Source organism: Larimichthys crocea, chromosome XIII, assembly GCF_000972845.2.
Source record: "Larimichthys crocea isolate SSNF chromosome XIII, L_crocea_2.0, whole genome shotgun sequence".
In the NCBI taxonomy this organism is placed as follows: Eukaryota; Metazoa; Chordata; class Actinopteri; family Sciaenidae; genus Larimichthys; species Larimichthys crocea.
The window spans coordinates 44103948-44131501 of record NC_040023.1 but is presented as its reverse complement, the minus strand read 5'-3'; the positions used below and the strand labels follow the sequence as shown (position 1 = coordinate 44131501).

At 42.6% G+C, this 27554-nt stretch overlaps 1 protein-coding gene across 2 annotated transcripts in view; it reads left to right on the top strand.

The window, feature by feature from the left end:
- Positions 1 to 27554, top strand: part of znf704 (zinc finger protein 704) — a 48991-nt gene extending 21437 nt beyond the window's left edge. For both annotated transcript variants that reach the window (XM_010734985.3, XM_010734984.3), the window contains exons 3-9: positions 14940 to 15043; positions 16228 to 16505; positions 19873 to 19973; positions 20412 to 20706; positions 21171 to 21305; positions 21393 to 21484; positions 22062 to 27554. In XM_010734985.3, the coding sequence (XP_010733287.2) occupies positions 14940 to 15043; positions 16228 to 16505; positions 19873 to 19973; positions 20412 to 20706; positions 21171 to 21305; positions 21393 to 21484; positions 22062 to 22176 (1120 nt within the window). In that variant the 3' untranslated portion in view covers positions 22177 to 27554. The remainder of the gene's footprint in view (positions 1 to 14939; positions 15044 to 16227; positions 16506 to 19872; positions 19974 to 20411; positions 20707 to 21170; positions 21306 to 21392; positions 21485 to 22061) is intronic.

Sequence of the window (27554 nt, the reverse complement as noted above, 5' to 3'; positions counted from 1 at the left end):
GAGAGGAAGAATAAGAAGGGGGAGGTGTGTAAGTAAAAGGCCTTTAGGTAAATGTTGAGTGGCGGGCAGATCCTTTGTCCTGCCTGGAGGCTGTGTGAAACGATTGGACCAGCTGATAGGCCTTTTATAATGCCCTCCATCAGCTCAATCTCCGGGGCTTTTATGAGCACCTTCAGCGCACACACACTAACACACCCCCTCTCTCCCTCCCTCCTTGGAGGTGTAATTGGGAAAAAGGCCCCTTCCTCCAGTGTGTGTATCGCTCCCTGGGGAGCTGAGTGGCTGGAGGTGTGTATGGAAGTGTGGGTGTGTGTCTGTCTGCTGTGGTTAAAGGCAAGGTGTTTATAATCAAACTCAGCGGTGATAAAAGGGTGCTTGTGTGTGTTTATGTCCGTGTGGTTTATGGCACTTATTGGCAGGTTGTGTGTGTGTGTGTGTGTGTGTGTGTGTGTGTGTGTGTGTGCGCATCTAAACTCATGCTGCTCTTACTACCACCATTGTCACCACTGCACTTGCTACTAAACACTAATGAACACACAAACACACTCTGATGAGGTGGAATGTGGCTGGGGGAGCAGGTTCCCCCAATCCCTGAAGGAAGACGAGAGAGGTGATGGCTGTCCATCAACTCAAGCCGAGGAGACATGAACCTTTATTGAACGATTATTTTTTTGGCCTTTTATGCCTTTATTGATAGTACAGCTGAAGATAGACAGGAAGCAGGGGGCAGAGAGAAGGGGAGTGACACACAGTAAATTAGCCGTCTGATGCAGAATTCGAACCGGGGCCAGCTGCAGCGAGGACTATAGCCTCCACACACGGGGCGGCCGCTTAACCCACTACGCTACCGACCGCCCCCTGAAGATGTGTTTTATGACTGTAAAAAAACATGTAAACTGTATTGGGGCTTCATTTTAATAATATATATAACCGCAGTGATTATATGTGGGACATTGAATGCTGCCAAAACAGCACTTCAGCTGAATTTATTCTCCTCAAGTGCGGCTCAAAATGTCTTTTGTTCATAAATTGCAGCATGTGAAACATTGATTGTTTATGGTATGGTTTATAGTTGCACTAATATACATGGATACCGTACATGCCATGGATATAACAACAACATAAAAGAGGTCTATTATAGATTATCCATCACTAATGTTTGATATGTGTTTCTTTAAAGTTCAATATCATGCTCACCACATTTAAAAACCTGTGCTTATAATGTTTGATTCAGTTCAATAAGTTCTCAGATATGTGCCACAGTATGTCTGCCACAGCACAAATACATCATGCCATAAGACCAGGAAAAGGACATAACACGAGCCAGAGAGAAAGACATCCTCTCATGTCAGCCACACACTCTGAGGGTCTTCACTGACTCCATGTGTGACACCGAGCTCACATACTTTATTCACTTCCTCTTGTTTACTCCGGCGCTGCATCATATGGCTGAAGGGTGTCGATCCAATATGAGAGAGGGCTGGATGCAGGGGATGGAGGAAGAGGTGAAAGAGATGAGGGCTTAGAGGGACATGGGGGAGAAAGAAAGAGAGGATGAAGAGTGAGGGGGGGGGGGGTATTTACCAGCCAGTCACTCTTAAAGGTCGTCATGACTCTCATAGCTGCTGCCTTTGTTCGCATCAGTGGGCGACCCCCTCACTGCTCACACACACACACACACATTCATATACATTCACATTTGTGGCATGCGTTCAGGCATCCCTGCACTCAGGTACTTGCAAGCAGAAACATAAACATCTCACACACACACACTCACACTCAGTCACGTGCACGCTCATGTGGCCAAATGAGTAGCTTGGAGCAGTGAGATCCTGTGTATTCCCTCTGCTCATTAGGGCATACAGCAACATCAATTCAGGGGAAGCCCATCACACACAGTGTGTGTGTGTATCCCAACTCCCACCTCCTCCTTTTTCTTCTTCCATCTCCTCCATCATCATGCTTTGCATTTTAAATGCGTCCCCATCATTGCACCTATTACGGCCATTGTTATCTTTGTATTTTTAGCAGCATCTATTTTTGTTGCAGTTCTTCGGTGTTTTGCCCGTCTCGCTTTGTTTTTGTCAAGTTCGTGCCGTCATGTTGTTCTTCTGTGGTTGTTTTTCTGCTCTGTGATGCATTTGTGTACATTGAACTGATGGGACTAGTTTTGAGTTGTTTTTTTATTGTCCTTTATAGTCACAGATTATGTGACATAGAGAGCTCAGAGTCTTATCTTTCATTTTTATATCTAAAAAAAAATCTGAGTGCACAAGTTCAAGTAGAAAACAGATCCAAATCGCTGTTTGCCTCACACCAGGAGACAAGATTGCATTTGTTGTTGATTTTGTGGTTCATGTTTTCAGACTTAAGACTTATTTGATTCACAGGGAGATTCAGTTCTGAGAAGTGAGATACGAGAGCACGGGGAATAGTTCAGTACATCACAAGAGGTAAAATACAGAATAACTGAGCAAAATACAAGAGTGGAGCATGTATAAGGTTCGTATGGGTGAAATATACCTAAACAATTACATCTGACAGGATGAGACTGAAGTGAAAAAATGTGTAATAAAATCTGCTAAAACACGGCGTGGTGTACATGCTGCATGGAGGAAAACCCCTCTCCCTCACCTCCCTCCCTCTCTGCATCCATCCAACCCTGAGTTTGTTTTTGTTTACCAGCCCCCGAGTGTTTCCACCTGCCGCTCTCCTCACCTGCTGCTGTAATATAATATTGGATTAAGGGGAACCCTGTTAGGTGTGTGTGTGTGTGTGTGTGTGTGTGTGTGTGTGTGTGTGTGTGTGTGTGTGTGTGCGTGTGTGTGTGTGTGCGTGTGTGTGTGTGTGTGTGCGTTTGGCCCAGAGGCTGCTACATAAGTGGGACCTCCAACCTATATCGCCAATCTAGGGCATAACCACCCCAAGCCCAAAGGGTAGTCTGTGTGCAGGAACCCAACCCATAGTGCAAATCTAGGGCACACTACTGCAGCTTCTGTGTGTGTGTGTCAATCAAAGGGCGCATTAAAAGGTAAAGTGGAGAGTGTGGATGATCAGTTTCCCTCATCTTTGTCGCCTGAGGGGTTCACTCTGTCTTTATGGATGTGAAATGGGAAGAAATCAGGACTTATATACGTCAACTTGACACACACACACACCGTCACTCACTCACTTTAAGACCTGGCTCTCTACCTTGTAGCTGTTTTCCTACATAAACACATGCGCACACTACCTGGAGACTGGAGTTTTTCACAGGCCTTACCCATCCCTGCAGACATGCTCATTAACGTGTCGCTACACACAGCCTTTGTCATGACATGTTTACTCTCGAGTTCAAAGGTTATTCGTTTATGCAAAATAGGCTAAGACCATGTCATAAACAAAACACTTCCTTGTGCCTCTTATTACGTCCTTCACTTTATGAGAAAAGTGAAAGGAGAAGCAGAAACATAGAAGCAACATTCACAAATTTTATAGAGCTCAGCAAGCTGTGAGCCCATTCAGTCAGCAGACCCAGAATGCTGCTGTTCAGGTTGTGGAGCAGAAAAATATATAAACAAATGAAGGAGGTTATAAGACACCAAATGACATCATACAAAAGGTTTGGTGACCCACGGCAAACATGTAATATATCTCCTAATGTTTTTAAATGAATATCTTTTTAGTGTTTGAGCACAAAGACTGCGGTCGACATGATCAAAACATCACACCGCTGTTAAAAAGAGTCTTTCTTTAAACACATTTATGCCTGCATGTGTCGAGCTAACTGTTACATCTAATTGGAAGTTCTCCTCTGTGCATGTGTCTCTGTTTACATGTATGATCTAATTTCCAATTTTGTGTGTGCAGAGGTGTAAGTATTATCCGTGTGTGTGTGTGTGTGTGTGTGTGTGTGTTGGTGTGTATTCCAGTCTCCCAGCGGTGTAGTGTGTAGATGGATAACTAGGCTAAAGAGCAACAGAGGAGGGAGACTTGTTTTTCCCCAAAGCTGACTGGAGTGAGACTGGAGATCTACTTTACTCCAAGACAGAGCCAACAAGAGAGGCTGAAAAGCTCCCAGTGTGTACCTGTAATGAATAGTGCACTGAGAAAACTATATGTGAGGGAGAGAGAGGTCAGTGTCGACTTATTTTATCCACGTACGACATGAAACATCTCTCTTTCGGTCTGCATTAGAGGCGGAAAAGGACAAAGGCAAAGCAAAACATGGATAGACGTGCAAATAAAGCCATGCACTGTTGATCTGCAAATAGTTCAATATAGCTACCATGCAGCTGGAGCTGCCGGTCTACATACCCATGAAGAAGTAACATATATCACACACACATAGAGAGTCTTTGGCTCCATGCCCAGCTAATGTTTGCCACACCCTGTTTTGCTCTTACCAGAGTGTGTTCACGGCGAAGTGTGTGTCAGTCTGACAGTTTTTTGTTGTTTTTAAAAAAAAAGGGAACTAGCAAGCACTGTTTCCATTTGCACATATTGTCACTTACTCACGCGTGAATATGTTTCCGTCTATAGCTCTGTATCATTTACCCGAGTGCTGATGTGCGCTTGAAGGACAGGCCGAGAGAGAGAGACCGACAGCCAAAACATGCTAATGCATAATCAGTTAATTAGCTGCTAGCAAATGCAGCTGATTAGAGACAGTGTGGCTCTCAGCCATAATATTGTACGAGTGTTAATGACATCAGCCGTTCCCTGTGCAGTGTATTATAGTAGATAGATTGTGTGATGAAGGAGTAACCAGGTGGTTTTAGATACTTTCGATGTTTCATATTCTTCTCCGAGAAAACAAAAAGCACTTGATGGTTTTTATTGAAAAAATCTACCAACATCTTATTTTTCATGTTGTCTGTAGAAGAGTCTGTTCTCTGGATTTGATTGATATTAATTGTACAAAGCAATTGTCTGAACACGGTCCTGTTTCCGCCTTTGATCTTGAAAGCTTTGAAAGTCAGAAACCACCCATAATGATGTCTTCATTGGCCTCACTTCACTAATGAAAGTGAATTCTAGCAGCTTCTAAAGCTCAGCTGTCTTTTTTCATTTTTAAAGCAGAGACGACACCAAGAAGCTTGTACTTAATACCACACTAAGCTCCATTGTTAAAATATAGGTTAGACTTTCAGACCTTTATATATGCCAACATTTTTGGGGGGGAAATGCAGAAATTCTATGCAAATGTATTCAGTGCAAATTAATAGAAAACACAGAATTTTCAGTGGCTGTGTTTGAAACCTGCTTCCTGTTGGCAGCTTTCTGTTTTGGAAAGAAGTACAAGATGACTCTGTTGTCAGGAATCAACTGCTTTATCACAACCAAAAAAACCATTATCATCTTTATAAATATGTCCAATATGAGACAACATTTTAATACAAGATAAATGAAGAATGATCTGCTACATTGTTGTATTAATGACTTAATATGTAAAATATAAAAAAATGAATGTCATGGAATTTTTATAACTGAGGCAAATAGTGTGAGTGTTGCTATAGGCACTCTGTCTTCTCGTTAGTTAACACACCTTTCAGTCTGAGAGTCTCATTACATGTTGTCATTTAAAACCATCTTCTTTCTGAATGTTTCCGATGTGATTTATCAGCAGCGTATCGTCTGTGAATGAGGGTATCCTGACGTGTTAAGAAAGGGGGTGGCCGATCTTTGATCCAGGCTACAGTTCATTGTAAAGCTCGAGTTACAGTGAATCAGATGAAGGCTTGGCACTTGTACGCTAAGTGCTGAAGCAGAGTCTGAGTGAAGGGAAAGATGCCCGTGGCTTCTATTTCAAGGAGTTGGCTGCAAGGCCAATGCATATGTTGTTATGGCTAGGAAGATAACTTAGTCCTTTGATTGTGTGTGTGTGTGTGCGTGCGTGCGTGCGTGCGTGCGTGCGTGCGTGTGACTGATGACTTCCATCTTAACTACACTTTGTTGTAACTGATATCACTTGTAGAGTTGACAGACTTGTTCAGTCAACCGAACATTCAAGTCAAATTGAAAGTACATGCAGGTTTCAGTAATTGAAAACAAGAGGCTACAGTCATGATAGCAGCTCTATGAGGCCATACTCAATGATGATGTTTAGCATGAATAATATTTACCACATTCATCGTGACTTGTTAGCATGTTAACATTAGCTAATTAGCATTAAACACGAGGCTCAACTGAGGCTGAGACCAAGACCACATATTAGTCAGGAGGTGGAATAAGCAGTTCAGTCAACATGGTAACATATTTTTTTAGCTTTGTTAAGTGTGCTTTGGAAATCTACGGGTGACGTCACTCATGCGCTGTCCATTCTTTATGCTGTTGTTACATTTACATACATTTTGAATATAATGCCAAAACTGTTTATAATAATATAAATATATGTAAATAAACGCACATTAGGATCTATCAAACACTTATAAGGGGTGATAAAGATATGTAATCGAGGCAGCATACTTTTAGAGTTTAACAATAAACTTTATTGTCCAAAATGATCAGTACACTGAAACTTCAAACACACAAATAGATCTTTTCTGCGCTATGTCTTCATATGATGATACATCTGATCAAATCGGTTCATTTATTGGTCGGGCTCTGCTAAACATGTTTTGAACACTTGCACCAAAGATGTATGCAATATGTTTTATAGAAGTGCACGTTCTTCATCTGGTGCCAGTATATACACCAACAGCAGCCGGTCTGTGCTGATATTCTCAGTGTATAAATAAGGATTTATAAAACCAACAGACGACACCAAAGCTAGATTATTTATTTTGGACATCACCTCCAAGTGCAGTAAAACCCCATAAACACACACACACACGCATGCACGCACACACACACACACACACACACACACACACACACACACACATATACACACACACACTCCATAATAATTGCATCTCATAACCCATGTGCTCAGCTCTACAATAAGACAAACGTCAGCCCGCAGCTGTCAGCAGCACCTGTCCAAACCTCACATACACCCTCATGTGTGTCATAGGTATGAGGCCTCACACACACACACCTCCTCACAGGAAATTGAAGAGGCAACACAATGCTGTAATATGGCTTTTTGTATTTTTATCAGGTTTTATTGAAATGCTGTTTTTTTGGGAAGTGTTTTCCAACAAAGGAAGTTATCTGTAACATCTCTAGAGCCCGAACGATGCACGCGAGCATATCGAGGAAAATTCCTGCGTGTGTCGCCTCATACACATCTGCCAATCAAAAGCTGTGCCCTTCATGCATGTTAGCCCCGTGTCATATACAGATTCCTTTTGGGGTTTTGATGTGTGTGTGTGTGTGTGTGTGTGTGTGTGTGTGTGTGTGTGTGTGTGTGTGTGTGTGTGTGTGTGTGTGTGTGCGTTTGAGGGCGAGAGGAAAGAGATCAGATAAGCACATGGTAGAGGAGGAGCTTTCTGATTTATAGGAGCTTATTCAGGAGGAAATAGGCGTCATAGTCCAGTGGCTGTAATAAACGAGTAGACCTCCCTGCACTGCTCAGCATCAAAGAGACAGACCAACCCCAACACACACACACACACACACACACACACACACACACTCCTTGTTGCTGTGTTTCTTGCTCACTTACTTCACTCACAGCGTCATTCGAAGCAACAAAGGTCGAGGAGACTCAGAGTGTGGGAGGGGAAGTAAAGGAGAGGCAGAGAGAGTTTAAAGTCAGTCCAGCAGGGGTGAAGGGAGGAAGAGGAGAGAGAGGACGGAGTAGAGACAGCAGCAGGGTGTAGGACTGAGGGCCAGCGCTGATGCTGGCCTCTGTTTCAGGGGGATTCCTGTAAACTGTTGTTCAGTTGCCTGCATTAGAACTGATTAATAGTTTTTGGGTAACATACAAACTAAAGCTACAAGGGTTTTTTTTATGTGTGTGTGTGTGTGTGTGTGTGTGTGTGTGTGTGTGTGTGTGTGTGTGTGTGTGTGTGTGTGTGTGTGTGTGTGTGTGTGTGTGTGTGTGTAAAGATTGACCATGGCCCATTTAGTCTGAATTAGTTTGGGAGAGGGAGTATTAAAAAAAAAAAGATCACAGATTTTAAGTGGTGTGTTGCATTGAGGGCTTCATGTAACTTGTCAAGAATGTGACCTAAGACAAATTTGTTGACTCTGGACAGAAGTTTTCCCCTCATTAGCTTTAAGTGGAGGGATTTTGAAGTTGTGTCTGCAGCCAAATGTTGTTCTAAGAGAAGCAGTGAAAGATTCAAAGATTTGTATGGCAGTCTCACAGAAAGATTCCCTTGGATTAATTCGATGGAATTTGTTTTTAAGCATTTAAAAGTCCAATTTATAAGATTTAGAGGGCTCTATTTAGGGAATATAATGCATAACTATGTTTCATTTGGGTATAATCACCTGTTTTTGTGACCTTAGAAGCTTTTTACATCTACAGACATGGTAAGTGCACCATGTTGAACTGCCATGTTTGTACAGTAACACTGGCTTTTTGCACGTTTTGCAGCCACCAAAGTTTCTCCATTACGCTAAGAAGAGAGGCGACACGGTTGTAATCAGCAACTAAATCCTACACACTGGTCCGTTTTTTGTCTGTCGTAACAGACTTGACTTGCAGCTGCTCCACAGGCTGCTCTGGCTTGTCTAAGTGGGCATAATTGTGATCAGTGTTTAGCAGGACTTAATTAGTTCAGTAAAAACCTAATTATTTTTTAATGAAATAATATATGTTTGGATGCCTAACAATGTGGGACGCAAGGGGAAAAAAGATAGAAGCCATGATGTTTAACTCACAGTGCTGCGTTCACCATCCACCGAGTTCCTTCAATTATTCAGTGTTGTTCTGAAAAGAATGAAGTTGATGTTATCGTTCTTTTAAAAATAATGCATCCTGCTTGTTCACCCAGGACATCAAACAAAAGTTCAAAACGTGACGAAAAACAAAAAGCTGCACGTTTCGTTGGATCACATCTACCTGCCAAACTAAGATGGCCACAGTAACTTGAACCCCTGTTATTGTCCCTCTCCCTGCCCTGTGTTTTGTTTGAAACTGGACACTGCCTGTCCCCCACAATGGTGGAGACTCTCACACACACACATATACACACACACACACACACACCGTCGCCCTGCCTCCCTCCCGTCTAACTTGTTCCCATTCAAGCCCTTTGTTTCGTTGAATTCACTTGTGGTACCTAAAAAAAGAAGTTGGCACATCTGTTTAGGGAAGCACAAGTTTCAGCACACTACCCACAGACACAGACAGACACACACACACACACACACACACAGCCTGTTGGCAGCCAGTTGGCAAACAGCCCACCCATCTCCCACCAAACTCATCAGAAACCCTGAAGAGGGAGCTGTTGTTTTACTTGTGTGTCTCACGAGGGGGAATCCCAACTCATCTTTGATTCTAACTTTAGTTTGTTATTTCTCTGTTCAACATGTGTTCATGATTTTCTCATATTTTGCGACATTCATTCATCAGCCTAAGCTTTCACTGCCATGTAGTTTTGAACGTTCGAAGTCATCATTACATCTGGCATGATCATTTAAAGAAAAAATAAATTAAAGAGAATGATCCGCTCATCAACATCGTGTTTATGGCAGAGCCACATCAGGTCATATTAACTCTGCAATATTCATTCCAGTACATAGAAAGTAAAGTGTATTTTTTCCATCATGAACTGCCTTTAGAGCTGATCAGTCAGTAATTTGACTGAAATTTATCTGCAACTATTTAAATGATTGATCTCTGGTTTCAGCTTCTAGAATGTAAATATTTTCTGGTTTCCTTCGTTGTGTATAAATAAACTAGACTGATTTTTGGCCTGTTAGGAAAAATAAAACATGTCATTTGAAGAGGTCACCTCGGGCTCTGTTGTGGTGGGGACATTTAGTTAATTAATAACCTATTTTCTTAATTGCCAATAAGAGCATTCCATGATTTGGGAAGGGTTAGGAAAGGAAAGAAGGAAAACATAATTTTTCTTCCACCTTGAATATAAAGTGTAGCTCTCCATGAGCTAGGGGTGTCTCAGTATACCGATATTGACAATAACAGTACCGTAAATTCCGGACTACAGAGCGCACCTGATTAAAAGCCGCAGGTATCCCACGTAGTAATATGAAAAATTAGCTCAAAAACTCATTCATTCTTTCATTATATGTTTTTATTACTGTAAGAAATAAGTCACTGACAGCGGGTGACAAGCGGACAGGTAAGGGACAACATCCACTCTTTTCACTTGTATGTTTGTACAGAGAACTTAAATCCAAATTTTACCACATGTAAGGATTTTTTAACCTTTTTAAATTTAATCCGCTTAGTAACATAAACAAATATATTGTAAATGCTTTTTTTCTAACGGTGTCTGTAACGCAGCTACCGTGAAATATACGTTTGTATCAGCAACACACAAATTACGTTGCTTATGCTTTTTTACTCAAACAATGAACATGAAAGTGCATGAACAGCTGGTAAAAAATATGCCATATACTGCATCCTACCAGAAAAGTCACTGATCGCCTTCTTCATCCTCCTCCTGCGCACTGAAACCATCAAAGTCCTCTACTTCAGTGTCCGAATTAAACAGCCTCAGGATCTCATCACTTACTGCATCACTCTCCTCATTTTCGATGTCACTTGAGTGCGCACCATCCTCTTCATCACGCAGCAGTCCAGCCTTTCGGGAATCCGTTGGTGATGGTTGATGTTTTGACACAGCTCCACGCATTTAGGATCCACTGGCAGACTTAAAGATGATTTAAAGATGCTCTTCGCATGCGGCCTGTTTTGGTAAAAGATTTTTCGCCGCTTGTCATCCAAGCCTCCCACTCTTCGCGCAGTGCCACTTTAAATGCCCGGTTCACGCTGATGTCCAGTGGCTGGAGTATGCTAGTACGCTTGATAGTATGCTTTTTGGTGCCACGAAAAAACATGACTGATCATACAATTTCATTGGACCTCTGTCTGGACCTCTCATCAATTTTATTGGTCTACTGTTGCTAGGCAAACTGTTTTTGGCGCCACGAAAAAAACATGAATAAGCCGCACTGTAGTATAAGCCTGTTTAAAGTGTAGAAAAAAAGTAGCGGCTTATAGTCCGGAATTTACGGTAATTTTTAAAAATTAAATATTGTAACCTTATTAATAAATAAATAGAAATCATATCATATTGACCACTTTTGAGCCGGTTCACAGCCTTAGATCGTTAGGTGAGGCCCTGCTCGCTGCTCCAAAGTTGGTGCTTAAATCTAAAGATGCATAATTATTACATAATTATTACATAATTATGTAATTACATAATTACATAATTATGATAATGATAACACACATATGATAACATAGAGACAAAGTACACAGGATGAATTTGACTTGTCTTATTTAATTGTATGCTTTTTCTTTCATATTTTCTTTAGATATAACAGTAATATTGTTATTAATAAGTGTGTAGTGAATATCTGATACTGTGACAGTCCATGCTGGATGTAACAGGATACAGATGATTAATATTAGGATGGCCATGCTACAATATCAGTTAAAGAGTGAGTGTTCTTTTAAAAACAGTCTGTTATTAGCAGTATCTGCAGTCATCTGTTTGTTGGGTCCCTGAAGATGAACTCATTTCAATTTCTGAATTGCCTGCAGCAAGACAACATTACACACGTCTGCTTCATGTAATCTGCATTAGTAAACAAGCTCTTAACTTTTTTCCCCTCCTCCTGTACGGTCCGTGATATTGTTCCTTTCAGGAGGCCTCAGGGGGCTGATGTTGGTGGATGTTTTATTGCAAGTTAGTGAAGTAAGAATATTAAAGCACACACAGGCACATACAGCGACACACAAACACTCCAACATATGAAACTCATTTATCAGAATTCACTTACCAATCCATTAACCATCCCAGCGCGTCTCCTGTGTCACATGTATCATACATTTTAACATGTCTCTGACACAAACACGAACATACGCACACACACACACACGCACACACACACGTATGCTCTTGGTGTGTGTGTTAATTCTAGCTATAATAAGCACTTGGACGAAAACTAAGTTTGATAACACCACTAATGGCAAATGAGATTTGGGAAATTCCCCTTCCTGCTCTCTCCACCTCTTACTCTCATACATCACATCTTAATTATTAGTCCTCCTAATGTGCTTTTCTGAGATTTACTCTTTCATATTTCAAGATGGACAAAGCAGCCAGTAATTATTTTCTGTCACTGCTGCCATGGAGATAATATCTACAGTCACATGATGGCCTCCCAAGGTGACCAGGAAGTGGTTTTTACGGCGATGCAGGGTGGAGTGTTACGGGTAAAAGTGTCAGTTGTGTGCGCGGCTTTGTTTCTTGATTTATGTGGAGGCAGTAATGACATCATATTCAACAGTGGAAGGGGTAATAAATTAGACATCATCTAATGGAGGCCCGGGCTCTTTCTTTGTTAGCCAGCGTGCTCTTGTCTTCTCCTCTCACTGTATACTTTTACATTAATGTTGAACCTATAACACATTCCCAAGGAAATGATGGATAACTTCTAAGGATCTGTCCACAGCATTAACTTTAAGTTGTATTGCTCTAATCAAACTAATTGCTCCGTGGCTCTTAATAAATATGCATAAATGTTAGAATGTGTGAATATGTTTCTGTTTTATATCTGTCAGCTACTAATACATCACCGTATTACATCAGTGTTCTCTCAGGTGAATTCAAATAATCAAAATAGTTGTCACCTGTTTCCGTGTCTTACTTAGGACTTAGGGGTCAGTTGTAACATTTCTAATATGTTACACAAATGTTTAGCAAACAAAACTGACCAGATAGCGTCAATAGATTTAGTCACTGTGTGCTCTGTTTCAGTTTTATGAAAGCACTACAACCCAAAAATAAATCAAAAAGCCTCTAAAACTTTGTTCTTGTTTCGAAAAGAACCCTGGAAATCCCCTTTTTCTCTGCTCACCTCTTTAACTCAGCTCTCACTAGGCACCAGCAGCTAAAAATAAGGTCTGCATCTGGAGAAGAGAACAGCTGCACTACGGTCAACAACACCATCTGAAGTTTGTGTAGAGCTGCACAGACACACAACACACCTGTGTGGTGGAAATCAAACATCCATGATGTTCTATTTTTCTTTTTTTTTCCAAATCGTATATCTGTAGAAATGTGTCAGGTAGTCAGAAATGTGTCATTTCAGTCACATTCAGTCACTACTTTTCAGGCTTTGAGTCCTTCAAGTCATCTCAAACACATCTGTGTTGGTCTTGCACATCTGGATTTTGGGACTTTCTTTCTTTTTTCTAGATTGCTGAAGCTCGGTCATCTTAGACGGGGAGCATCTGTTCCTTAAAGCCATTCTAAAAATAAACACGGGGAGTCACGTCTGGGCTTCGACTGGCCCGCTGAAGATGAGCACTGTTGTTCTCAAACCTCTTCACTGTTGGTTTTCTCTAGGTCGTGTCCTGTTGGGGTGCCAAAGAAGAGACGTGTCTCCTGTCTGTCAGTCTCCCATCATGCTTTGCGGTTAACTAGCTGGCATGCCCGAGGAGCTCAATATTAATTTCATTAAATCCACTTTGTTTTGAACCTTTTGCATGTTGTCATGACACACAAACAGTATGTGGTGATCACAGCCAGAGCTCTCTTGTGACAGAGCCTGCTGTACTTAGAATTGTAGTTCCTTTCCTGTTTTTTTGTTATTTTATTGCTCTTTATATAACTACATTTAAGATGAGATGTCACTGGCAATGGATTGGATAGATGGATTCAATCCCACATCTTTAATCTCAGTGGGCCATTGGACTCAGATTTTTTACAGATGTTTATTCAATTCACCAAAGAAAATCCAAATTCTCTTCCATTCATTCTCTCTCTCTCTCTCTCTCTCTGTTTCTCTCTCTCTGTCTGTCTGTCTGTCTGTCTGTCTGTCTGTCTGTCTGTCTGTCTGTCTGTCTGTCTGTCTGTGTGTGTGTGTCTCTCTCTCTCTCTCTCTCTCTCTCTCTCTCTCTCTCTCTCTCTCTCTCTCATTGATAAAACCAGTAGATGATGATAAGTACAGACATGTTGCATCATCTCACAGATTTTGCATAACAAGCCTCTGTTGTCTCACTTCTAAGTGAGACTTTCTCTGCTGTCTGACAGGTGTGAGCAAAGAGATTTATTCCAACAGTTTGTTGCCTCGCTGGCAACACACCAATTAGGATGCATTATAACCGACCATTTGATCTCGGTGATGGGTGATGTCATGTTTTTCCGAGGCAGCAGGAAATTTCATCATTGTAACAGAAGTGACTTTGATCATTCGGCTTCCACGTGCACTTCAAAGTCTGGAACAAAACACTCACGCACAAACAGTCACACACTCAAATTCTTGCTTGTTACATTAATAGCAAGCATGCACCATCGGTATACTGTCAGTAGTAAAGCTATTGACATCTCTTTGATCACAGACATTGGCTCTCTGAGGAGTACAGGCGAGAGGATTAAGACACCTGTCTTGTAGTGTGAGTCCAATTAGAAGAGACAAATACATGTTGTGTGTTGTCTGTCATATGGATTGGCTAGTGTGTGTACTGTACAGCTTATGTCGATAACACAGGCTTCAGAGAGCCACATCAGTCCAGGTTAGTTTTATATCTATTTTTGTACAGTAGCATTGCAGCTGTTGGCTGCTGTTTTCAGTCACCCACAAACAACAACTTCATGTTGCAGGAAGATTTCTGTCTTAAAACATCTACTGAGCCAAAGGAAAAGCATGCTCACACACTCACGCTATGTGATATTATATTGGGAACAAAACAGATCCACGTAATAGTCAACAAATAACCTATTAAGTGCATGTCTTTGGTCAGTGGGAAGAGTACCCGATGAACTCCACACAGCTGAGGTTCAAACCAGGAATCTTCTTGCTTCTGCACCACTGTGAACAGAAGATGCTCAATAAAATCCTTTCTCTTGTGTTTTTAGACGGTCAGAGGAGGAAGTGGACATGGACAAGGTGACAGCCGCCATGGTGCTGACAAGTCTCTCCACAAGCCCGCTGGTGAGGAGTCCACCTGTCAAAGTCAACGGTGAGTGTCACGACTGTTAAACAAGTCATTAAGTGTCGACAGCTTGAAGAATTGAACAGAGAGTAGGCCAGCCTCAACATGTTATTTGTATGTTCTGCGCTGCACTTTTCATCCCCTCGCAGCTGTTATCTGGTGGGTGCACATGGAAGCGTAGGTTGATCAATTGCTGCCACCTGCTGTGCTTCGGGATCCTCTCATCAATGACTTCTGTGAATCCACAGTGGAGCACAATGAGTCTGGATCCCTGCCATTCGTCACAGTGGCGGAAATCCAATGCGTCCCCCATAACTGCAATCACGTGCAACTACTTAGCTCGTCAGTGCAACCAACCGGCTGCCCATTCAACCAGGCAGACATGCAGCCAACCATCCAATGCACCATGCACACATTTATCACTGTCACACTGTTACACGTGGTCAGATCATGAACAAGTACACATGTAGGAGATCATACAGTGTTCATTTACATCAGCACGTAGAGCTTCTCGTGTGTGGTGCACACTCACACATTCTGGTCAAGCCTGGCAACATGCTTGACTTTTATTTCTCATAATCTGCCATACGTCAGCCATCTTTCTTACCTTGATATTATCATCACTTCATATAATATCAGTATTTGCTTTTCTGTACCACAAAACCAAACATACACACGCACGCACGCACGAACAGCCTTCTCATTTACTGTGAAACGTAGTTTGAAAAGAAAGAAGCACTCCACCACACACACACACACACACACACACACACACACACACACACACACAAAACAAACTTTCTCATACACCCTCACATACACACTTCAACCTTCACAGAGTGAAACGCCTTTTGTAGCCGATATTCAAAAGAAACGTTTCTTTGATCTAAATAAGAATAAATTTTAAAAAAAAACAAGACCTTGGAAGGTTCTCAGTGGAATCACAGAACAAGAAAATAACCTTTTATTTTCTTGTGTCACAGTCAGAGGCTGTTTTTGTGAAGTTCAAATAAAGCTGTCTAACCTTAATTGTATATCTTGATCTCTCATCATTAACGGAAACACCCACATGTTTTGTTGTGCTTGCATCATCTGCAAATATGACTGAAGAAGTTAAACTTGTTAGATTTACTCTCATGCTCTACCTCTCCTCTCTTCCCTCCCCTCCATCCCTGTTCCTCTCCCCTCTCTGCTCACCTCCATCCTCTCAGAGGGTCTGAGTAGTTCGTGGAAGGACAACGGCTCAACTGGCCCCTTCACCCCATCTAGCAACAGCTCATCCGGGGGCTACTGGAGCTGGTCTGCCCCCAGTGACCAGTCCAACCCTTCTACACCTTCTCCGCCACTCTCCGCTGACAGCTTCAAGCCCTTCCGCGTACCCAGTCTGGGCGGAGTGGGGCCAGGCCCCGCTGGGCCTGAAGACCCGAGCCTGGATGAGCAGGACGGCAGCAGCCTGCTCTTCGATGAGCCCATCCCTCGGAAGCGCAAGGTGAATACCATAAACCATAAACCACATCTGAGTTCAGTTTCTGTAGCTGAGATATGTTTGAAAGTAAGACAACAGCTACATTTCTTATTCTTTTCCTCTACTGGTCAGCAAACATCAGAATTGTTCATGACAGCCATCATCTGGTGAAAAGTGGAACAGACACAGCCCTCTTATTCCACTGACACTCAGCTGATTAAACCCCTCTGCTCTTCATCATCACTTGTACTATTTTGTAATGTAGCTGATTTGATTGTTGTTTTCTGTTTCTGCTGTTAGAAAGTTGAATGAGCACCAAATTGTGATTTAATTTAGGTTTTAAATGTCACCCATTAACCAGGTAATTAGTCATTCCTGCGCTGCAGCATACAGATGTCAATCAAATCTCTATTTTGGTTGTTTTTGTTATAAACATCCAAAAATGTCCAAATATTCCTCAGGCAAATTATAACAACACATTCAGTCTAACCACTAAGAAGTAGATACAGGACAACAACAACACCTGTTCACACTGAAATTTAAATGTATTCCCAATAACATGAAACTTATGTATCCAAAACTTAAGGTTCTGCATGGTTGTTTTTCAGATTGATCTCCTCACACACAGAATGTCTTTTAAAATATGTGTTCTGGCGCATGAAAAATGCAAACAGAGGGTTTAGTGTGGAGAGAAGGCCATAGCAGAGAGAAAAAGGTGCATTTTATTTATGATGCTATCTTTGTATGGAAAAGGTCTAAATAACACTCGGAGTAACAAACCTTCAAAGAGTTATTTTAAAAACCCTTTTCTCTCTGTTCCAATTAAATTGGCCACTTTCCACCTCAACCCTCACACCTTCCAGGAAATAGTAATCAGGACCTCATGTACCCTCGAGGGTTAAGATACAGTCAAACAGTACTGTAAGAGTTCTTTTATTTCAGTGAGGGGCTATCATAGACTCGGTTCTCCTGATAACAGGCTGATCTCTGGATAAGAAAACAGTTAGGACCTCGTCTCTGGCGTGCTGTCAGGTGTACGTGAGCTGTGGATGTATGAATGTACTGTGGACTCTGACTGACTGATTGGCAGAGATGAAAATGTGACAGGAAAGGACACGTGGTCTTGTGGTGGTTTTGTTTTTGCTGCTCAGATGTTATGAGCACACAGACACACACACACACACACACACACACACACACACACACACTCATCATTCTATCTGCTCTCATTTCTACACACCGCTGATAGCTCATCACATCCACAGCTCAGTGTCACTCATTATTTTTCAGATGTATATTGCTTCACTCTCCCTGTCTTTATCCGTCTTGCTGGCTTATCGTTGGCTGTCAGTATCATCCATCTATCCCTCTTTCACTCTCTTTCTTCCCCACTCTCCTGTTTTTCCCCCTTCACGCTGTATGTGTGTGTCCTCTCCAGACGGTCACCCTTCATAATTACTTCTCAGCCGTCACACACAGCCCCTGCGCAAACAGCAGTAATGATTTTAATACCAGCTACAGCAAACATTAAGATCCAGCCGGCTTCATGTCACCACTAGAAATCGATAAAGACTCTTGGGTGAGCTTCACATGGGCGAACTGCACAGTATTAATTAGGGACTCATCACAAAAGAAGGACATGGAGACGGCAAGAGACAGAGAGAGACATTTAGAAGTGAGAAAGAGGTTATGATGAAGGATAAGAAGGGTGACTAGAAGTAATTGCAGGAGGAAGAAAGAGAGAACAGAGCGGGGATAGAGAGAACAGAGCGGGGATAGACACACACACACATATGTTGGATGCCAAGGTTTGACATGAAATTATCTACACGCTCCTCTTGTGCTCTCGCTTCTCTCTTGGCAAGACAATACCGTTTGGAACTCGCCATTTAATTAACTGTGAAATGCCTCCTTTAAAGGGAATAACACACACACACACACACACACACACACTAATGCACAGAACAGGCTCTTTTGTTAAACAAAAACAAAACAATGCATGGGGGAGAGATGATTGTTGCGTGTGCATGCGTCTCTGAATGGGGGAGGAAAATTAAAAAACAACTTGATGTTGTCAGAATGAAATCAGCCCCCTCAACAATAGTTTGATAGACAGGCCTGTAAGCATACATAATGGCTCCCGGCGGAGAAGCAGGAGCTTGCTGGGTTTTTCTCTCTGTGAAAAACAATGTACAGTCTCTCTAGGAGGCCAGCGGTGTAATTACAGTAGACGGATCAAAGACGCAGGAGCCTCGCTAGCTCACGACCACAGAAACATTTACTCTTATTCAGCCCCATTCAGCTCTGACATGAATGTGTGTTACAGTAAAGCTGTGTGTCCATTTTTAATGCTGGAACTTTAACAAAGATGAAGGAGCACTGCAGTGTGAGGATGTTTAATCATTTTGTTGGAAGCACACAGAGAATATTCACTTCTCTCACAGTGTTTGACAACCTTGGTAAAATAACCCGACACACATGATTTTTTTTCAAAAGCAGCACAAAAAAAATCATCTTACCCTCTCTCCCACAGTTTTACTCTACATTCAAAATATGTTCAGATAAAACCTTATAAGCCAACATAGAGGTGTTTAAAAAGTGAAAGTTTGTGACATCAAGTGACACAGTGATAGTGTATGACTGTGTGAGTGTATTCTAATCTAGAAAATCAGCTGATGCATCACTTTGACTCCTGAGGTGGACACACCCTCGCCAACTTCTTCTGTCTTCACCGCACATCTGTTGTGTGCTCTGTGCTTTGAGTTGGCGCACTTGAATTAAATGCTCCACGCTCTAGTTGCACATTTGGTTTTTGAAAGGGTGACAGCTGTAATCAGCTAGAATAACAACAGACTTCCTCCCTATTGATGCCACCTTATTTACTTTTTTGATTTCTGACTTCGCAGATGCTGCCACACTAAAAAAAAAAACAAACTGTGATGTTCTGGTAGCTCACCTGGTACAGCATGCTTAGTCTTTACCACAGTGGCCTGGGTTTGATTCCAACCCCCCCCCTCTCTTTCTACATTCCTGTCACTCTACAGCTGCCACTATGAAATGAATCCTAAACTGACCCTTTCACTAGGTGAGAAAGTTACAGTGACCAATGTGCTTGTGTGTTCTGAAACATTCTCTTACCTGCCTGATAAAGAGGAATGAAAGTAAATCATTTAAATGATGTACTTTTAGTTGACCAAACCTGGAGGGAAATACCAGATGTATGCCACGTTCTGTAATACAGAGATGCATTCAGTTTTATACATATAAAGTATGATGAGATGACAGCTCAGGGAGTTTATCTGCACACTTTGGAAGTGTTGGTGATGATGGTGGCAAATATGTGTGTGTTTTTCTAAGTGGAGCTGCTGCACTCTGTGTGTGTTTCTTCTAGAACTCCATGAAGGTGATGTTCAAGTGCCTGTGGAAGAACTGTGGCAAGGTGCTGAGTACTGCTGCCGGCATCCAGAGACACATCCGCACCATCCACCTGGGGTATGACACACACACACACACACACACACACACACACACACACACAGCATACCTTAGCTACAGTCCACTTAAAGCCTCTTTGTCACTTCCTCTCTGACCCCTCCAACCAGCTTCGTTGTCAAAACAGCAGATTAACGGTTGATGGATTATCGCCACGGTGACACTTTTTGCTCTGGGTGCAGACGAGGAGGTGACAGGTGAAAGGAAAATGAGCGCGGCGGAGAACAATGATATCACACATTTATATTGACATTCAATTAAACTGAGGCCACTCTGCCCTTCACTGATTAACTGCAGATGACGATGTGTAGGTTGGAGGAGTGACATTAATGTAGAAGGAGGGCAGCAGTCGTGTGTGATCGTATTGACACATTTACACCGTGCAGGTAGAGGAAGTAACGTTTGTGAGGAAACATGTCTTGATCTGTTTGTTTCCAGGCGCAACTGTGACTCGGACTGCAGCGACGGCGAGGAGGACTTCTACTACACCGAGATCAAGCTCAACACGGACTCTGTGGCCGACGGGCTGAGCAGCCTCTCCCCTGTGTCCCCGTCTGTGCTCTCTCCACCTCCTCCTCCCCCCTCTCCTCTCCCCTCTATCAACCAGCTGCCAGACTCCCACAGACCTCCGCAGTCCTCCGACACCAAGGAGCCTCACGCTGGCGGCACCACACCGCTCAGCCGCTCTGCGCCCAGCGCACTCTACCTCATCCACACGGACCACGCCTACCAGGTAAACACACACACAGGTCAGATAAAGATCAACATACAGCACACACTGTTATACTCATGATTCGTGAAGATAAAAGGATCGATGCACTCTCTGGATCAATATAGTTTTCGAAAAAACATTTTAAATGATGTCACAGCGACTTGTGGTCCCTTACTCCCACTGTCAGATGTGCTAACAGTTGTGGTGTATCAACACATAGCAGCAGGTTTGAACCAGTAAATGTGGGCAGAATAATGACACCATCCATCAATGTGAAGTCAAATTTCAGCCATATTATTGACATTAATGTGACAGCTCCAAGTGTGAAGTTACATGTTTTATCAGCAACAAGTTATTAGTGTTTCATTGAAGCTAACAAAACAGGAAGTCAGGGCTTTCAAAATGAGAAATGCTTTAAAGGAGGTCACAAAAACACTCCACCCACGTAAAGAAAAGCAGTTTTGACCTTTGTCCTCTGTCCTCAGGCCACGGCTCCAGTGTCCATCCCGTCCAGCAGCAGTAACTCGGCCGGCTCAGCCTCCACCAGCTTCACTCCAACTAACAGCTCCAGCTTTAGCATCTCCTGGCAGTCGCCGCCCGTCACTTTCACTGGGAGTACGGTGAGGAATCTTTACTGCCAACACCGTAAAACACACAGCAGTTCTGTTTAGGTTTTTTTCATCAAAACGTCTGTCCGCTCTCTTCAGGTGTCCCCCAGCAAAAGCCAGGGCTTTGGTGAACAGCGCTCCCAGACCATCGCCGTCCTCTCGTCCCCTCCCAGAGCCACCACCGCACTCAGGTACCGGATCCTTATCACTTGCTGACATTTACTCTTCAGCTTTAACTAAAGACAATTAAACACATGTAATGTGGCTTTCTACTCGAATTCAACAACACTGAGTGGAAATCATGTGAAAAATGTATCAACTCTTTCAAATCAGCTCAATGACTCTTGATTAAAAAGAAGGTGTGATCAGTCGGTTGAGTTCCGCCTCTGATTTTCCTGATCCACTCCGATCAGGAACCGAGCTGTTTTAGATGTGTGATTTATGTGGTGACTATCATGAAACAGAGGAAGACTCATTTATATTAAGGAGTCATTGTTGTCTGTTGATGGTGTTCCTTTGAAAAATGAGGGTTGATTTGACATTTTGAGAAAGACGAGAGTTTTTATTATCTGAACATCAACTAAGAAGCTACGGCTAGCAGCTGCTTAGCTTAGCTTAGCATAATGACTGGAAACTGCTTTGTCTAAAGGTATCAATCCTTTGGTCGAACTTGAAGACGGCAGATAATCATATTTCCCAAAATGTTTCAGCATTGAGTTACAATAATATTTATTTTTTCATATTTGTTATTCTGTCTTTCCTCTCCAGTCGGAAGGTGCGTGGTGAAGGGAAGAAGTGCCGCAAGGTGTACGGGATGGAGAACCGCGACATGTGGTGCACCGCCTGCCGCTGGAAAAAGGCCTGCCAGAGATTCACTGACTGAGTGTTTCCCTTCCGCCCACCAGCCGGCATCGCCATGTATCACCATGGAGCAGGAGGAGAGGCCCGTCATTTTGCATGCGTTTGGTTTTCTTCAGCTTAAAGTTGCAACTGTCCGTCAAGCTCCAGCTCCACTCGTCGTAACCCTCCCCACCCCCTCTCCCCTTCCTCACCTCCACTGAACCAAAGGACAGCGGAGTCACCTTTTACATTGCCGTCCAGGACTCCCAGTACTGCCTCGCCATTCCCATCTTTCCCAGTTTTTGGGAAACCCCAGTGCAGCTAAACAGTGTAAAGAAAATCGATCTAATGAGTTCTCCTGTTTTTTTATGTTGGGTTCAGTGTTGCATCTTTCTATGTTTTGTAAAGCTCTGGTTTTTAAATGGAAAGTCTCGTGAAAGAAAGAAGGGGTCCAGAACAAAGGCCAAAAGATTTTTTTGTGTGTGTTTTGTTAAACGGAAAAAAAAACAACAACTTTTTTTATTCCAGCAGAAGAACGAGCTTCTGTGCTGCGCTTTTTGAAGAACATTATAGGTAAAGCTCTCAGTTTTTGTTCTTCGTTCAACTCGTTCATCTCTTGTTTTAAGTCCTGGACTTTTTTTCGAGGTGATCTTTTCTCACCGACATCGCAGCCTCTCCCGGTTCCTCGCCTGCTCTTCACTCCTGACAGCCCCCTGGGGGAAATGTACGGCAGAGCTGGGAAGAGAAGAGAAGGTTGACATGTAGAAAGAAAGGTGGAGGAACAGAGACGCACACAAGGTGAATGATCAATGCAAAAAAAAAAAAAATCATTTACAGTCAGGGAATGCAGATGGACCATGCCAGTGATTTACTACATAAAAACAGCATTCACACACACAGATCCACAATCCAAGCAGAAGACAGGAACTGTTTTCTACATCACTTTTATACACAGCTGATTCATTTTCTTTGTTTTATCAGGGATGTGATTCTCAAGAAAGGAAAACCAGCAGCTAAAACTTGGGGTTATACTGTATACAGCACTATCTCAACAGCTTCTCCTGTCTTTCACTACACATGACAACTTTGCAACCAAAAACGACGTTATCTTCTTCTTTATGTTTTTGGTTTTCGTTAAGGTGCCATGTTTACTGTCGTTGATGTAGTTCTTCTTTTTCTTTTGGCAAAAACCAAGACTGTTTACCAACCGCCTGCTAAAAGAAAGTACGTTAAAAGACCTTCCTGACAGCACTGGAAGCATGAAGTCAGTCAGCGTGTGAGGCCATAAAAAGATGAGGTCTTTCACACACACGCAGAGAGATAGATCGCCCTCTTCCTCCTCCACTTCTACACCTTCCCAAAGGGAACAAAATATCTTAGTGTTTACGTACGCCACAGAGGCGCATCCTGATGATCTGTTAACCAAAGGGGGAGGGCTTAAAACCAAAAGTGAGGCACTTGCACAGTGTGTGTGTAATGAAGCACCTAGTACATTGTGGTTACTTTTAGAGAAATGCCTCCTTCATCTCCTACTTAACTTGTTCTAAAAGGAAGTAAAAGCAAATCCAGACGCAGATACTTCTTTGTGTTTTGGAGAAGCTCGAAGCACTTGATTAGGTCACTCCCTTTGTTGTTCAATGTGCACTGCACACTCCATTCAAGCAAAGCTTTGGTTGGAGCTCTCAGAAAAGTCGTTGTGATCGGCACGTTAAACGAGGTAAAAGGAAGCGTTGAGGTTATCTGATTTGAATGTGTTCATTAGAATTCCAGCCTCGATGTTGGCTCAAAGGCAGGAAACAAAATCACAAGGCCAAATATATCACAGATGTTCACTTTGAGTGACTCTTTTGTCACCCGGGGCTGCGTTCAGCTTTACTCCACCACGCTAAAAATAAATTGAAAAGTCCCGCGTCGAGGTTGAAACAAATGTTTCCACAAATGGGCGTGTTGTGATTCTGTTCTGTTTCTGCATTTATTATGTATGAAATGTGTCTGTATGCACGCTGAAATGATTTTTGTCACATACACACACATGCAGGATCATTATTCCAAACCAACACCAGCTAATAAACTCACACTCCCCCAGTTCGTAAACATCCACACATGGAGATCATAGCTCTGTCATGTTTTGTCTCTATATTTTTCTCTGTTCATGTATATATGTAGTTTATGAAGCTCCATGTTTATGAGCAGTTAGCACGGTTGTTACATCTGTCACTTTATGAACACGACAGGTTCAAGTGTGACGTGAAGAGCCGTTCAGCCTGTCAGGCTTCTGTTGTTTTGAATATAGGGGTAGCCTTAAAGTCACTCTTTAAAAAAATCATTGTGCTTCTTCCATGTCATGACATCGATGTTTCAGTAAGAAATATTTAGATTATCTCGAAACTGATTTGCCATTGTATTATGTGAACGTATTCTTGTTCAAGAAAAGATAAATCTATATATACATAAAGACAAAAACATGTTGAACTTTTAGATTCAAAGCAAAAAAAAACTGATTGATTTGGCTGTTTTTATTTTTCTTCCATATATATATATATATATATATGAATATATATACTGTTTCTGAATTTTGTTTTCATGTTCTGCTGAAGGATTCTTTATTTTGTTGTGTCTGTTGTAACGTTAGGAGGGAGCCCAGGATTCATCCACACTGCAAGCCAAGCTTGTTATGCTCTTTTCAGTGAGTGTGACCCGCATGCTCCCGCCCGGAGCTCCTTCACGTCACACACGCACACACTTCCCGCTACCGGCGCCACTAAGCGGTTCCAAAACCTCAGTTGATTAAATCCTTTATCTTATTTCCAGTTCTCCTCTCTCTGGTGTCACACAAGCCCACTTTCAATTAGTTTGATTGGCATCTCGCCGTGTTTGCGCCAGTGGTCACGTGAAGGAGCCCCCCCTCCCCACCCCCCGGCAAAGTATGCGGTCCGCCACTGAAGCACGGTGCTCCGTTAAACCCCCACCCTCCCCTCCGAGCGTTATTCCCACTCCTTCCATTGAGTTACACACCTCTATCAGATGGCCTGTGGCGAGTCCACCGAGGCTCCTGACAAACACACTTTGGGGGTTACAAGGATGTTTTTCTTGTTCCAGACCTCAGTGGCTGGATGTGTGTTTTATTTTTATTTTTTTATACTCCATGCACTTCCCACTGCCCTTTCTCCATCATTGTGGTGCTTCATGTCTGTTCGGACCATCTCCTCCATTGGTCTGTGTGGCAGCCAGTCGGATTCTGTCAGAGTTCGGTCCAGGAACAAGTCCCTACAGTAGTTCAGAACACAGGTCACAGGTTCTGGATATTTTAAGCGGCAGCATCTCCAGGCAGCTTATTTTAAAAGTTCTCTCTTTGTTAGCTGATTCCAGATCAGCGTGGTGTTTCTAATAAGATTTGGCCAAAATAAGCTCACACCCTTCTTCAGGGTGAATCCAAATGACCTCAGAAGATACCCGCTGCCATGTTTTCATGCCTGTCCATCTCCTCGTAGACCGGTGAGGAACTCTGGGATTTGTTTGTGGACCGTGTCCTGGCCTGTACCAACAACGTCTCGATCCCATTCACTGCCAACAGCACAAAGATGGCCTTCGCATTAAGAGGCCTTTCAAAGGCGCTCTGTCTTTGCATACTGTTACATTCTGGTGCTGAGGCCTCGGTGGGAGAGAAATGGAGGTGCTATATGTTTCTCCCATGTGTCCTCTGATCATAACTCCATTTTGTACACAATGTTATGCTGTAGAACATGAAAATAAAAACACCCTGCCTTCAAGTCAACCAAGTGTCCAGACACCAATTAGTGAGTGGGTCGCCCCGAATACTTCTGTTCTCTCTGTCCTGCTTCCTCATCAGCTTTGACGGTTTGCTTTCACTGCTCATCATTGTCACTGCATGTTTGTTTCAGCCCCGTGGGTCAGAACAAAACGGGTCAGGTTCATAGAATATGAAAGGAGTGACGACAAACCTTCAAATTCTCCTGTGTGAGGACCCAAACACCTAAAATATCCAACACTCAAGCTAAGATAACTTAATACATCGCCATGTAAAGAGTAGTCGACTGAACTTAACTCAAGGTCCATTCACTCATTGCGGTTCGTGTTGTGTTCTGGAGCTTTTTCATCAGTAGATGAATCGTATCAGCTGTCACGGAGCTGTGGATGTTCAGACTTGCTAAAAAGCTCAGTCTGCTGACGATGGTTGAAAGCTCCAGAAGGCGTCAGTCAAATGAGTTGAGATTGTTTTCTCCAAATGCTTTTGAATATCTTACATTCCACATGATAGATTAGATTTGACATGCAACACAAATTCAGCCGTAGTTGTGTTCTCGGCTCATGAGCCACAGCTTGAATCTCTACATTAGAGATGTTTGGGTTGTTGGATAATTGACTTCTGTTTGGGCAGACAAAAGAGGATCGAGACTCATATTTTTATTTCCAAATTGACACCATAATGAAGTATGCCATGTGGTTTCATCCTTCTGATGTTATCATCTGACTTCAGCCAAGCAACCTGGTTGAAGGAGGAGGAGGAGGAGTAGGGGGGCGGCGGTTCAGGATCAGGCTGCCATTATAAACGTGTTCACAGCAGAATTAAAACCGGTATCAAAGAGCCACAATAGGCGGTCTTGTTGCTCTACCGAGAGTGATATGAATACTTATGAGGACTTTTTTTTTCTCTTTATGGAGCAGCGGTGGCTGTTGTGGCTTTTGTTCTCTGCTGTGTTTACCCCCCTCCACCGCCGCCTATTAAAGGGCCGAGCGTTCAGCCGTGATTTATACCATGAATAAAACAAGATAGCAATATTCTGCTTACGGATGGTATAAAAATCAACTCTTGTGAGTTACGAGGGACCCTCAGTGTATATGTCCTTACACACACGCACGCTCACACACCCATGTAATGTCCACACAGGGGTTGTCCAGCTTAGATACTGAGCAGTGATGGCTTTAACAGCAGTTGACAGGTTTATGTATCTGATCCTCACCTAGATCAATATTTCACACATGACAAGACTTGTTTGTGACAAGAAGCTGACACTTATTATTTGTTATATCATTCAGTACAGGTCAATATATGCTACAATATATACAGATTAAGCTTCGGTACAGTATATCTAAGCTACAGTATTGGTGTGTATCAGTATATTCGTGTGATATCCCTGACATTAATACTCAAATATCTATGTGGTTTCCATTATTTGCGCTCACAGCTCCACAAGTTGAAGTCAGAGTTGTTTGAAACCTGTGAGCAGATGCCCACAGGGTGTATCTGCCGTGCTGGCCTGCAGCTCCTTCACACAGACCCTCGTGTGTTCTGCAGTAATAGTGTGACAGCAGGCGGCACTCTGGAGTCATGTGAGAGTGACTGCAAATGTAATTAGACTCATTCTGATGTCGCTTAAAAAAAAAAAAAAAAAAAAAAAA